The following is a 14,577-nucleotide window of genomic DNA, read 5'->3' as shown; positions in this document are numbered from 1 at the left end:
TGATACAGTAATAGGCGCATCAGCAGCAGCAGCAACAGCAGCATCAGCAGCAGAAGCAGCATATTTCTAACCCAGAGTTGTTGCAGCAGTTTGCCTCTTCGTGCCGCCGCCCTAAAGAAGAAGAAACTTAAGTGAAGGCAGCGCATGCAGCAGCAGCAGAAGTAGTAGTCGCAGCAACTGCAGCAGCAGCAGGTATTATGCAGCAGCAGATGTTATACAGCAGCAGAAGCAGCAGCAGATATTATGCAGCAGCAAAACATAAAAACAACACTCCGCAATACGCCCTAAGCAGGGCAGAGAAATCACTTAAGGCCCTCTTCGCCTAAGCAGCAGCAGCAGCAGCTGCTGCTGCTGCAGATGCTGCTGCTGCAGCAGACGCAAGCGAATACATCTACACAGGCGCACTGAGCAGCAGCAGCAGCAGAAGCATTAGCAGCATCCGCAAGAGCAGGTGCAGCAGCAGCAACAACAACAATAACAATAGCATCAGCATCAGCAGCAGCAGCAACAGCAGCAGCAGCAGCAGCATTTTTCTTGCTCTTCCTCTGTTTTATCTTTGTTTCTTTTCATTGTTTATTTTTTATTATCTCCTTCGATGTTGTGATGGAGGCCGCACACCACCGACAGCAGCTGCAGGCGCAGCTGCTTCAGGGGCCCCCAGCAAAAGAACCAGCAGCAGCAGCAGCAGCAGCAGCAGCAGCAGCAGCAGCAGCAGCAGCAGCAGCAACAGCAGCAGCAGCAGCTGCTGCACCGAACAGTCAAAAACAAACAAAAAGGCCGCCAGGTACTGCTGAGCTCTGCTCTGTTTTGTTTGTTTGTTTTGCTGCTGTTTGTTTGATTGTTTTTGTTTATTTGTTTATTTCTGCTGTTTGTTTGTTCTGTTTGTTTATTTGTTTATTTTGCTGCTGTTCGGTCTTGCGTTTTTGCTTAACTCTCTCTGTCTGTTTGTTGCGTCTGCTGTTGCTGCTACTACTGCTATTGCTGCTCTTGCTTCTGTTGTTATTGCTTCTGCTGCTATTGCTGCTGCTGCATCTATTGCTGCTGCTGCTGCTGCTGCTGCTGCAGGTCCTTCACCTGAGTTGATTCGGCGTAAGTTAGAGCAGGTGATGAGCAACCGCGACGTCTTCAGGCGCAGCGCCTCTGCCTCCTTCCAGTAAGCAAAGCATTATTAAATAATATAAATTATTTTATTTTATCTCTTTTGTTTTCTTCTTCTTTGTTTGCTGCTGCTGTTTATCTGTCTTTGTTTGTCTGCTGCTTTGTTTGATTGTTTGTTGTTTTTTTCTTCGCTTTCTTTTTGCTTTATTCCGTCGCTCTCAGTCTCTGATTGTTTGCTTCCTTCATCTGTCCTGCTGCTGCGGTTGATGCTGCTGCGGTTGATGCTGCTGCTGCTCCTACTGCTGCTGCGGCTGATGATGATGCTGCTGCTGCTGCTGCTGCTGTGTGGTAGAAGTGCAACTGTCCTCGCTGAAGGAGTTTTTGTTTGTTTTTGTTTGTTGTTTGCCTTTGCTGTTTGTTTTTCTCTCTTCGCTTAATAATAATAACAATATGATAATAATTAATATTATTTGTAGTTGGTCGTTTATTGTTTATTATTGATTGTTTATTATTGATTCCTATTATTATTATTTGTGCTATGTATATATATATATATAGTTGTATATTAATTAATAATAAAGTATTTAATTTAATTATTTAAAATAAACAGAATATGTTTGTTTATGTTTTAGTCAGTTTGACTTCAATGGCTGCGGCCGACTTCGTTTTAAAGATATTTCTGCACTTGTTTGCCGCCTCTGCATTAACTTGCAGCTCCCTCCTGTTGATGGTGAGTGCAGTGTAGTCTTTTATCTGCCTTCTTATCCTTGCTTCAACCTTATGCTAAGCCTAATGCAGCAGCAGCAGCAGCAGCAGCAGCAGCAGCAGCATTTGCTTCTGCAGCAGCAGCAGCAGCGGCAGCAGCGGCTGCAGCCTCGCTGAAGGAGTTTTTGTTTGTTTTTGTTTGTTGTTTGCCTTTGCTGTTTGTTTTTCTCTCTCCGCTTAATAATAATAACAATATGATAATAATTAATATTATTTGTAGTTGGTTGTTTATTGTTTATTATTGATTGTTTATTATTGATTCCTATTATTATTATTTGTGCTATGTATATATATATAGTTGTATATTAATTAATAATAAAGTATTTAATTTAATTATTTAAAATAAACAGAATATGTTTGTTTATGTTTTAGTCAGTTTGACTTCAATGGCTGCGGCCGACTTCGTTTTAAAGATATTTCTGCACTTGTTTGCCGCCTCTGCATTAACTTGCAGCTCCCTCCTGTTGATGGTGAGTGCAGTGTAGTCTTTTATCTGCCTTCTTATCCTTGCTTCAACCTTATGCTAAGCCTAATGCAGCAGCAGCAGCAGCAGCAGCAGCAGCAGCAGCATTTGCTTCTGCAGCAGCAGCAGCAGCGGCAGCAGCGGCTGCAGCAGTAGTAGCTGCTGTTCGAGAAGCAGTGTACTCTCTTGCGGCTCTCAGCACCAGACAGTCTGGCTTGCAGAATATCCTGTTTGTGCTGCTGCTGGTGCTGATGATGATGATGCTGTTGTTGCTGGTATTGCTGCTGCTGTTGCTGTTGTTGCTGCTGCTGTTGATGCAGCTGTTTCTGCTTGTTCTGCTGTTGTTGTTGCTGCTGCTGAATGTAGCGCTCTGCGATGTTTGACTCTGCCCCACTTCACCGAAGCCCCTTATTTAATAGATATATATATATATATATATATGTACATATATAGATATAGATATATTATACATATATTATTCAGATGATTCTAATGATTTATTTTATTTGTTTAGTTTGTTTATTTAATTAATTTAATTAACTTTATTTAATTGTTTGCAGAGGCGGCGCTTAGGAAGATTTTTAATGCCTTCGACTCCTCTGGCCGCGGGTACCTGGAGCTCGAAGACTTCTGCCGCATGGTTTGTGTTATATTTATTATATTACATTTTATTATATTATTTATGTTATATTAAATATATTATATTATGTCATAGCCCACTATATCATATCATAGTATATTAATAATATAATATCATATCATAGTATATTATATTAATAATATAATATCATATCATACTAATATTATATTATATCATATTATATAATATTATATTATACTATTTTATATTATACTGTATTATATTATATTATTATGTATCATCATATTATATTAATTATGATATATGTTATATATGCAGTACTGGGAGATACTGTGCCGAGTTCGAGAGAAGTATTATCCAGAGAAGGCGATGCGGGTTCGCCGTTCGCTGTTCGTTGGTCGTCGCAACTTAGCGCAGACAGGGCTCGCTATTACAGGTAGAGGCTTCAATCAAACTACTCAGCGTACCTGCTGCTGCTCCTGCTGCTGCTGCTGCTACTGCTTCTGCTTTTGCTCGTGCTGCTGCTGCTGCTGCTGCTGCTGCTGCTTTTGGTCGTAGTGCTACTGCTGCTGGTGGTGGTGATGGTGTTGGTGGTGGTGCTGCTGCTGCTGTTGTAGCAGCAGCAATCGAAGTAGCAGCAGCACGACAAGTACCAGCAGCAGCAGCAGCAGTATGTTTGGTGTGTTTTCTTTGTTGATTTGTTTATTCGTTAATTTGTTTGTTTGTCTCTCCTTCGATTTGTATATTTGTCTAATCAGCGAATTATTTTTTTAAATGCAGATTTGTTATTAATTAATTATCTATTTATTTATCTATTTATTTATTTATTTGTTTATTTATTTATACATTTATTTATTTATTTATATTTATTTATTTATTTATATTTATTTATTTATAGATTTGTTTACCTTTGTGAAGAAGTTGGGGTCGGGGTCATTCGGCGATGTCCACCGCGTCATCGAAAAAAGGTAATATTTATTTATTTATTTATTTATTTATTTATTTAATTTAATTTAATTCAATTTATCTTACTATTTTCTTTTATTGTTGTTATTTATTTGTTTTACTCTTTTTTGTCTTGTTATTTTATATTCTTAATATTTATTATTTTACTGCTTCCTCAGTTCTTTTGCTGCTCTCTCTCTTTTTTTTGTTTTTCTTTTTGTTTTTCTTTTTGTTTATGCTGTATCTGTCTAGCAGGTGTTTATTGAGTGGCTGTGTTTGACTGTGTGCGGTCTGCAGCAGCGGCTTAGAGCGTGTAATAAAAACAATAAACAGAGACAGAAGTCAGGTGCCTAGCGAGCAAATAGAAGCAGAAATTGAAGTGCTCAAATCCCTCGACCACCCCAACATCATCAAAATATTCGAAGTTTATGAAGACCATCATAACGTCTACATCGTCATGGAGTTCGTCTTCATATATATATATATATATTATATAATACATATAAATATGAATAAATAAATAAATATATATAATATATAGATACGTACACATTTATGTATATTATATACAGATTTATTTAAACAACTATGCGATAAAATGTGTACGATTAGAGGTGTTAAAGTATACACTTTGAAACTCCATTTTAAATATGCAATTAAAACTGAAAATCGGTGCAATTATAACCATACAACAAAATCTATACAAAGTAAAACCATATATATATATATATATATGTATATTGTATATATATATATATATATATTGTATATATATATGTATGCATACATATATATATATATATATTAGCGTAGAACCTACACAAATAAATGCTATAAAACAATACAATAAAAACTCTCCGAATTAAAAGAAAACGATAGAAATTCATACAAATGAAAACAGTCAGCGCATACAATAAAATTTATACAAATAAAAACTATGCAACTAAACACTGTAAAACAACAATCATATTAATATCAATATTAACATAAAGTATTAAGATAAAATATTATTGTTAATATGATTAACAAAACAATCTAAGCATACACAACACAATATCACTCCACGGAGCAGACAGCCGCTTCTAAACCTCCTCCTATATCTCCTGCTACAGCTGTTGCTGCTGCTGCTGCTGCAGCAGCAAAAGAGGACGAAAGGGAGTCCTTTGGGTATATTTGTCTGAGCATTTCGTTGTTGCTTTTGTGCTGTTAACATCTGCTGCTGCTGCTGCTTCTGCTTCTGCTTTTTCCTCTGCTGCATCTGCTGTTGCTGCTTCTGCTGCTGCTGCTGCTGCTGCTGCTGCTGCACAGGACATGCGAAGGGGGGGAGTTGCTGCAGCGTTTGGTGGAGGCGGAGAGTATGGGGAGCGCTTTGACTGAGAAGAGCGTCAGCGTAATCATGCGGCAGCTGATGAATGCTCTCGCCTACTTCCACAGCAAACACGTGGCGCACAAGTAAACCCAAACATTTCAATTAATTCGTTGCTTTCTCTTCAACTTTAACTCCTACACACTTAACAAACATATAATATATATGTATATATATATATGTATATATATATAGATATACATATGTATGTAGATATATATAGATATGTATATGCATAGGTGTATGGCTCTGTTTCAATGTATATCTCTGTCTACAGATGCATATACGTCTACATATATACATATTTAAGTACATTATATATGTATATAATATATATACATATATATATATATATATGGTGAGAAGGAGCTGCTGCAGAAGTTTATGGGGGAGAACGAGGCAAATGCGTTGCTGCTGTTTTTTGTTTGTCATTTGCAGAGACCTCAAGCCGGAGAATATTTTGTTTCAAGACAAATCTCCAGACTCCCCTATCAAAGTGATTGATTTCGGTACGGTTTAGGGTTTAGGGTGTAGGGTTTAGGGTTGCAGACAGCGTGGCTGTAGCCAACAACTCCTAAAAGCGAGGCAACGTCCTGCTGCTCCTGCTACAGCTGCTGCTGCTGCTGCTGCTGCTGTTGCTGCGGGTATGCAGGCCTTGCGGAGTTGTTTGAGAAGACGGATGCACACAGCAGAAATGCAGCAGGTGAGGATTCGTATGAATGAACAGAAGCCAGCTGGGCTGTTAAATCCGCCTGGAGGGGTGTTGTTTCGTGTGTTATTTTTATTATTATCGGACAAAGACATATATATATATATATATATATATATATAGCTGTTCTCTGTCTGCTGTTTCTGCTACGCAGGCACTGCTCTGTACATGGCGCCAGAAGTTTTCATGCGAAATGTGTCTCTAAAGTGTGACGTCTGGTCAGCGGGTGAGTTGTGGGGCTATTAATAAAAAGGGATTTTAGCCCTGGTGATGAAAAGGCTAATAATTTATTTTCTTTCAACGCGTTTCAACGTCTGCTGCGGATGCTTCAGGGGTCGTGATGTACTTCTTGCTCACGGGGTGTCTTCCTTTTACTGGGAGCAGCATTGATGAAGTTAAATACAAGGTTTGTAATTGTAAGCTCCTCCATGGCGGCACAAACAAAGGGAAGGGGGGATGGTTGTTTCGGCGGGGTTGGGGGGAGGGTGATGCAACTTGTCAGGTCGTTTCGAGCTCCTTGCTGTACGGAGTTCTATAATGAAAAGTTTTGTTTATCTCCAGGATTAATCTCTTTATCTTTATGGACTTACAGGCGAGCCCAATTACGCCCGAGAATGTGCACATCTCACCAAAGAAGCCGTATCTCTTATTAAGTGGATGCTTGTTAAACCGGAACGAGATCGGCCTACAGCAACGGAAGTCTTGAAACATCCCTGGTTCAAACAGGCAGACTTGAAAGACATCCAGATCTCCCCAATCATCTGCGAGAACATGAAGGTGCTGCTCCTCACGACAAGCAGCCCCACCTTTGTTTAGAGTTAAACGTTCTGCTTCTAGCGCATTCAGAAAGACCCAGGAACTTTGGATGGAAGCACCACTACACAAAGCCTTTCGATACCGGTCCTCTTACACAAACTAGAACTCCATAATATATATATATATATATATATATATATTGCGTTGCTCGACGTTGTTGCAGAAATACATGCGTCAGTCACATCTGAAGAATGCGCTGGTGAACCTGATGGTCCACCAGCTAAATGTCACTGGACCTCAGATACGGCAAATTAACGAAATATTCCGCAAACTTGACAAAGATGGAGACGGAACAATTTCCCACAGTGAATTGACAGAAGGTGTGCTACACTCCAAGGGCAAACACTCTGCTGCACTCTTTCTGCTCCCACATTTCACGGGAAGTTGAGCTGAGCATTGATTAATCTTAGGCCAGGCTGTTGGTTCTTGTGGTTTTTTCAGGCCTTGCCCAGGTGGGTCTTCCTCAGTGGGACATCAACAGGATCATTCAATCCATTGACGTTGACGACTCCGGAAACGTTTCGTATACAGGTGACGAATACACTTCACATATATATGTTTGCTGTCGGCTTTCCCCATTTCCCCTCTGAACACGGTACAAATGACGGTATTCACCGCTTGTAAGGCTGGAGGCTTGAGTTTTTGCATTTTCTTGTTCACAGAGTTTCTGGCAGCGTGCTACTCGTGGCAAGAATCGGAGCTAAACGTCATCTGGACTGCTTTCCAGAAAATGGACAAGGTAAATTTGATGCGTGGAAATACGGCATTTTCCAACTGTTATATGTTTGCTCCAGGGCATTTCGCCTTTACAAAGTGCAATGCTGAGAAACGTGGGGTGGGTTAATTATTATTTGTACAGGATGGAGATGGGAAAATATCGGTTCCGGAGTTTGAAGCAGTTCTTGGTGGCGAGGATTACCGATTAGTCCCGAAAGATACAATAAAGGCGCTCGTGGCGCAGATAGACAAAAACGGTGATGGCCAGGTTCGTACACTGTAAACTCGGGTGCTTTCGTGCTTCCTCGATTGTGCAAAGTTAACCAGACGCAGACGATAACTGTTTTTTATTTCATGTTCATGTTTGCGCAGATCGATTGGGACGAATTTTTGCAGTACATGAAGCTGAATTGATGATAGATGATGGGTCGTTGCCTGTATCGGACAGACGGAGGTTTGTTTACTTTCCTCGGGTTCGAGATGATGATGATGATTGAAGCACTCTGCAGGACACGCTGGGTGCTGTGACAACTTATATATATTTATTGTCGCTCATGTTCAGTTGTTGGCTACGCCACACAAACAGCATCATTGCTGTGTTGTCCTCTCCGTTATAGCAAAGTGCCATGAGGACTTGGAGGTGCCGTTTGCCGCTAAGTTGTATCGTCAATGCGCTTTTGTGGCGTTTCGACTCCTTGGACTGGCACTTCGACACGCATGCTCAAAAATGTTCTGTCATGCCAATGGGCAGAGTTTGGAAACTATGGTACAGCTCTATATATACCGCCGCGAGGGTGTTCCCTATGGGCGGTGCAACTTGAGCTGCGGTGTATGTACAACTATGACTGGCGCTTGATACAGCATCCAGATGCTCGTCACATCTTTTTTGCTTGACGTTTTTGGAACTCCCTTTCTTGATCATCTCGATGGTCAGCTGATGAGTCATTTTTCACAGTATCGCAATTATTCACCAGGCCTCACCTCGAAAAGAAACAACGCGGTGTCTACCAATCACCGCGTTTGTGAAGATGAAGCCACGCAAACCCGGCACTTCAGAAACTCGCCGAAGTTCTTCCAATCCGCATACACATCAGGTACACTATGACTGCGAAGTTAACCCATTCGTTGTTAACTAACCAGGATTTCAGGGGGATCTCCAACGGACGGGAACCCTGAATTCCAGGAGTAATTCACCAGCACCAGCCCGACGGCAGGACAGTAGTGACTCCACGCCGCCTTGGACCCCGGCTGGACAACAACGTGGCCTTCCGCCTCTTCCACGAACTCAACACGTCGGGTATGTTTGTGACGGAAGTTTCGAGTAAACGATTTGCTGCTTGAACACGAAATCGGCTAACAGGTCCGCAACAGCATTTGCTCCTGAACGATTTCGGCATAGCAATAGCAACAGGCCTAATATTCCAGAGCGCCTGCGCAACGTCAACTTTGATCCGGCTCAGTCTTCATCACAACCATCCCAGCCACCATCAAGGAAGAATTCATTTCAGCCGAACCAAGCACGTTTGGAGGTCCACCAAGACTATCCAGCCTCGCCTTTCCAACTGTATTCGCCAGACGAACAACAGGACGATTCACAACAGCAGGAATTTCTGGCATCATTGGAATATCCAGCCTGGCAACCCTTCGAAAAAGGAGAGCCCTATGACTGCATTGAGCAAGCGAGAAAACAGCTAGAAAATTCCATTCCGCAACGACCTTCTGGCCTGGGCCAAATCCCAGGTCACGGAATAGGCCAAGTCCCCAGCCATGACGCTGGCCCCGATTCACGCCAAGTCTCGAGCCAACTCCCAGAGCCAATTCAGAGGAGCAACTCGAGCAACGTTCCAGGCTATGGCTACGACCAGGCCTCAGACCAAGGCACAGATGAAATTCGATGCACCTCCAGTCAAGATGCAGTCCACGGCTCTGACGAAATTCTAAACCGCAGCTCGAGCCACGTCCAAAGCCAAGTCACAGCTCAAGTTTTACGCCGCAGCTCGAGTCAAGCTACAGGCCATAGCTGGGGCCCAGTCCCGGGCCATGGCATAGGCCAAGCCCCAGCCCAACCCGCAGCGCAACCCTCATCCCATGGCGGGGCCGAAGTCATAGGCCATGGCCCTCGTCAATTATCAAATAGGGGCGTGAGCACAGACCCTCTCGATGAGACGATTTACCCCCGCCAGCGATTCTACCTGCCATACGATCCATTCCAAATGCGCTCATACCAAATGCAGCATACACGCGCATACCCTCCCCAAATAAATGACCAGCACCACTTTCAAGGCCCGCGCCCACAACATGGGCTTCAGTATAGAAGAGGGCACCACTACCAGTCATATCGAATACATCACCACTTTCCGCAGCAATATTGGCGTCCAACGTTCGTGGCACCTTTCCACAGGGTGCCTACACAGCCACCGCCCCGCCCACCAAACAGAAGAGCGTTTCAGTTTGACTGTACAACTCCAGCCTTCGTTCCTCAGTTTCCAGGGAATCGCCAACTCGAACTTGATATTTTGGCCCAGGCAAGCACTACTACTGGTTAAACAAATTCTGCACCTATTCATGTGCTTCAAAGAGAGCAGCGCTACCTTGGGTTTGGTGGCCAGACGCCATGAACACGGAGAAATACCTGCGAAAGCACAAGGACGGAGAGGGTCGAGTTTTCTTTCGAATTAAAGACACTCCGCCCGAACAACGCCGAACTTCCCTAGACGAAATTGACATTTGGGTGGATGTTGGCACAGTTCCATCCATCTTTGGGGGCAGGCCGAAAAAAGACTAGCCTGGGAAAACCTAGTATACAGGGCACGAAGCGTGGCGAGCGTCCAAAAATATGGCAGATGCAATCGCAAGTTCAATATTCACGTCCACTTATATTCCACAACAGAGCACTTTACAACAGTAGTAGATTTCCGTTTTTCAGCCGTTCCATTCATGTTCAGAATGGGACAGAAGACCGCAGCTTTGCCATTCACGGCGGTCCACCATCTTTAAACTTTCAAATATGTTTTAGTTACCCTAAGTGGGGAAACACACGAGTAGTACCGGAGTGGGGAAACGTACGAGCAGTACAACCGGGGCGGCTCAAGTCGGTGCCATACACCGTGCAAGAATTGTCCTGAGGAGGGCGCTGATCTCCCAAATAGCAGCAAGTATTACTCTGGTATGCGTTCCAAACTCTCTGCTGAATCACTGAGTGTAGATGCGATGAAATACAATGGAAGGCATACACCGCTTGCGTTGAGTACCTTGGTCGCCTGCTGCCTGAATTGACAGGCGCGCAGTTTCGTCGCTTGGAGCTAGTGAAAGAACTGAAAGATCTGTGTAATGAAGGTGTTTAAGTCAACATTTTCACTGGAAAATGATACGTCTAACATCATGAGGGATTAGTTTCCTTTGCCTGCACAGAAGAGAGGCCTGGAGGAGCGGACCCGTTGGTATGGCTGACTGGCAGCCAGCCATTGTGCATGTGGCTTGAATAGTTGTGCATTTCTATGTAAATTCCAGAGTTATTTTTCACTGTACTTTTTTTAGTTCTTTAATCCTATATAATCGTCAAGACAGGCTGGACATGTTCAGTGATCGAGGAGACCGCTGTCTGCAAGTCGTTGCATGCAACTCGTCTGTCTCGAGCATTTGCTGGCGGTCCCTAAATATCCTTCAGACGAACTGAAGACTTTATTTAAGGGAAGAGGTATCAGTTTCAAGTGAAAGTTTAGCCTCCTGGAGGGTGCAGGGCTGGCAGAGTGGCTGCTGCTGCTCCTCCTTTGGTTTGTTTCGCGTTGACTGCGAGGAATGAAGACTGTTTTCTGCGTCAATCCAAACATGTCAGGCTGTTGGCTGCATCCAGCAGTTCGTTGACCGTCAGTCTTTTTTATATTCCGAGAGGCCTGGGGCCTGCGTTTGTCGGTGTTTGTAATATCGTCAATATATCTTGTTTTCCGCATTGCTGGGTGTATGCGTTGTAAATGATTATTACTATTATTTTTCTTTCAAATGAACGGAGCGCGCTTCTGACACCTCAGTGTGCCTCTTCCTTTTTCTAAGGGCAGTTTGATTATTTGAGTTGACCAGTAGTATATTATATTATTTGCAAAGATGCTGCCTACGACTCTGCCAACTCTTGTGCCTTCGATTCCTCAAGAGGAGTTGCAGCTGCCCTCTTTGCAGCAGTTGGACTTGAAACGAAAGCGAAAGACAAATGTTGGAGGTCTGCCTTCTTTGGGTTCTCTGGGGGGCCGTCGCGCTAACAAAACGAAGGGCAAAGGGCTGATAAAGAGCGGGGAGTTGGGGGGCAGTATATCAAAGTTAGTGCGCAGCGAAAATGCAAGAGAAAAAGACAAGAGAACAGCAGGAAGAGAGCAGCAGCAGTATCCGGCTAAAGGAGAGCTTGAGGAGTTGCTGCAGATTGTAAAGACTATCGAAGAAGAATGTCTTCTAGACCCTGAAAAAGACAAAGAAGAAGACAAAGAACAAGACGCCTTCTTCAAGTGTATGGACACCATCACTCAGGTCTTAGACGAAACAAGAGAGCTTATTGAACAAAGAAGACGTATTTTAGAAACCTCAGGTAAGTGCTGTAATAACTCTGCACTCCGTCTCTACTCGCAGCTCGCTAGACTTGTGCTTTTTTTGTTTGTCTCCTGACTGTTCCCCTCGTCTTTTGTTCGTTTGTTTGTTTGTCTACTTCCTGTTTTATTTTTATCTGCTTTACGTCTGCTCTTATGCTGCTAAAGAAGTATTTGTTATGCATATGTATATATATGCATATATATATATGTATATATATTTATATGTATATATACATGTATATTATATATATTATATATATACCCGTTAACCTGCAGAACAATGCTGGTTCGCGAGGCTCTTTCTTGCTGCAACTGCCTCGATGTTCTGCTGCTGCTTCCGCTGCATCTGCCGCTGCTGCTGCTGCTTCAGCCATTGCTGCTGCTGCTGCTGGTGGTTGTGCGTTTGTTGGGGCGCCCGTCTTGTTGATGTTTGAGAATGTAAATACCGCGTGCATATCTTTATCTCTCTCTGTCTGTGTGTCTCTGTCTATCTGTCTGTGTTATATATTTTTATATTTATATGTTTAAATATATGCGTTGTGTTTGTTATGAAAAGGAATGACATATGAAGCCATCAACAAGCGCAGCGCAATAGAAGAAAATATAAAGTATATGAAAGATAAATTTAATCAGCTGGGTATCATATTTGTAGAGCAGCACAAACAGCAGAAAAAGCTGCAACTGAGCGACGAAGAGATGGAGAGGAGACACAAGCAGCTGAACTCTTTGCTGCGGTATCGTCTTCTTTCTTTTTAATCAAATACAAATATTATTATAGTCTTAAACTCTCTGTCTTGTTAGAGTTTATTAACTCTGCTGCTGTTTGCTGATGCATTCATCTCTTAGTTGTCTTCGTTTGCTTTGTTTTGTTTGTCTTTGTTTATTTCAAATATTTATCTTTTTATGTCTCTGCCGAGATCTGCTTTGCTGCTTCTTTATAAATATCTTTCTACGCTCGTTCTTTGGGTTTGTTTGTTTGTTTGTTTGTTAATTTGCTTGCTTATTTATTTATTTATTTATTTATTAATTTGTCTTCATTTGTTTATTTTATTTTTTCTGTTTGTTTTCTGTGTGTCGCTCTGTTTGCTTGCGTGGCGTTTGTTTGTCTCCTTCTCCCTCCCTTCACTTAACTACTCTATTTATTTATTTATTTATTTATTCATCTATTTTATTTATTTACTTTATTTATTTAATTATTTATTTGTTTGTATCAGGGAGATAGAAGCGGTGCATCGGCTAAGCAAAGGCGCCCCACAGTCGTTTGACTCGATGGAGGGCCGTCCGACTGCAGCAGTATCTCTAACAGAGCTGATGAAAAGCAGCAGCAGCAGCAGCAGCAGCGGCAGACCATCAACAGGAGCAGCAGCAGCAGCAACAGCAGCAGCAGCAGCAGCAGCAGAAGAGCTGTCTGCTGAAGATGAAAGAGTACTTCAACGATGGGCCGAGCGAGACAAAATTTTCGACGCTAAAGTCGTAGAAATCGGAAAATCAATCGACAAAATCGGTGAAATAAATTATTTAACTTTTTCACGCTTTGTTTGCTTCTAAATTTACTCTTTTTTACGCACCTTAGCCCTTTAGTTTTAGCACTCTTACATATTATTTATTTTGTAGCATTCTTCATATCTATTTTTAGGTGTATGTGCATATATAGAGTTGCCTATAGGTATATATATATATATATATATATATTTATATTTACTCGCATTTTAGTGTATGTTTATATCTTTATTGAATATTTTATGTTTTGTTTGTTTTGTTGAAGTGCACTTTGCTTTTTAAATTTATTTCTTCTTTATTCATTTCTTTCGTTCTTCCCTCTGCGGCTCTCCATCGCGAGTTTGCTTGCTGCTTCTGCTGCTGCTGCTTCTGCTGCTTCTGCTTCTGCTGCTGCCGCTGCTGCTGCTGCTGCCAGTGTTTCCGTTTCAGTGTACCGAGTCGGCCCTGCTGTTTCTGCTGCTGTTGCTGGGTGGATCCCTCCTCACTTCTGTGGTGTGCTGCTTGTGCTGCTGCTGTCGCTGCTGCTGCAGCTGAAGTTGCTGTTACGATTGGAGAGCATGCGGAGCAGCAGCGGGAGCGCGTTGAGAAGTTAGGAGAGAAGACGCAGCAGGCAGCAGCAGAGCTGCAGGCGTTAGACAACAAATTGAAGCTGTTTATGAAGCAGCAAAACCCTACACACTTCTGCTGCAAGCTGCTGCTGCTGCTAATTGTGCTGCTGCTCTGCTGCTTCGTCTTCTCTACTATCTACGCCCGCTACTTGAAGAAGGCCTAAGAGGAAGCCGCATAAATAATAAAATAAAAATAAATATAGAATTAATTAATATATTTAATTTATTTTTTCTTCACATTATTACTTCAATAGTACAAACAACAACTCCAAACTGCCCAAATCAAATTCCGCGTAAATCTCTCTGTGTTTATTTACTAATAAATAAATAAATATATAAATAAATATAAATATATATATAAATATATGTATATATATATATTTATTTATTTATAAAGAGAAAAACAGAAAAGAAA

General features: G+C 42.1%; 3 protein-coding genes across 3 annotated transcripts; all 3 read left to right on the top strand.

Moving 5' to 3' along the window:
- Positions 1-1,106: 1,106 nt before the first annotated feature.
- EAH_00022440 (CAM kinase, CDPK family, putative) lies at positions 1,107-7,894 on the top strand (the record flags this gene model as incomplete). Its single annotated transcript, XM_013396958.1, has 16 exons — positions 1,107-1,153; positions 1,735-1,828; positions 2,240-2,333; positions 2,887-2,966; positions 3,246-3,363; positions 3,826-3,895; positions 4,170-4,334; positions 5,181-5,324; positions 5,677-5,747; positions 5,891-5,941; positions 6,102-6,173; positions 6,280-6,363; positions 6,540-6,724; positions 7,205-7,294; positions 7,623-7,748; positions 7,853-7,894. 16 exons carry the CDS (start codon positions 1,107-1,109, stop codon positions 7,892-7,894), a joined length of 1,533 nt encoding a protein of 510 aa, XP_013252412.1.
- A 212-nt stretch (positions 7,895-8,106) lies between these two features.
- Positions 8,107-10,026, top strand: EAH_00022430 (hypothetical protein, conserved; the record flags this gene model as incomplete). The annotated part of the gene is made up of 4 exons (XM_013396957.1): positions 8,107-8,246; positions 8,436-8,574; positions 8,629-8,777; positions 8,841-10,026. 4 exons carry the CDS (start codon positions 8,107-8,109, stop codon positions 10,024-10,026), a joined length of 1,614 nt encoding a protein of 537 aa, XP_013252411.1.
- Positions 10,027-11,581: 1,555 nt separating this feature from the next.
- EAH_00022420 (hypothetical protein, conserved) lies at positions 11,582-14,326 on the top strand (the record flags this gene model as incomplete). The annotated part of the gene is made up of 4 exons (XM_013396956.1): positions 11,582-12,053; positions 12,611-12,788; positions 13,269-13,558; positions 14,085-14,326. 4 exons carry the CDS (start codon positions 11,582-11,584, stop codon positions 14,324-14,326), a joined length of 1,182 nt encoding a protein of 393 aa, XP_013252410.1.
- Between the last annotated feature and the right edge of the window lie 251 nt (positions 14,327-14,577).

The sequence above is a fragment of the Eimeria acervulina genome, genomic scaffold (genome assembly GCF_000499425.1).
Source record: "Eimeria acervulina Houghton genomic scaffold, Eah_scaff164, whole genome shotgun sequence".
Taxonomy (NCBI): Eukaryota; Apicomplexa; class Conoidasida; order Eucoccidiorida; family Eimeriidae; genus Eimeria; species Eimeria acervulina.
The sequence above is the reverse complement of the archived record's forward strand: the minus strand, read 5'-3'. Positions and strand labels throughout refer to the sequence as shown.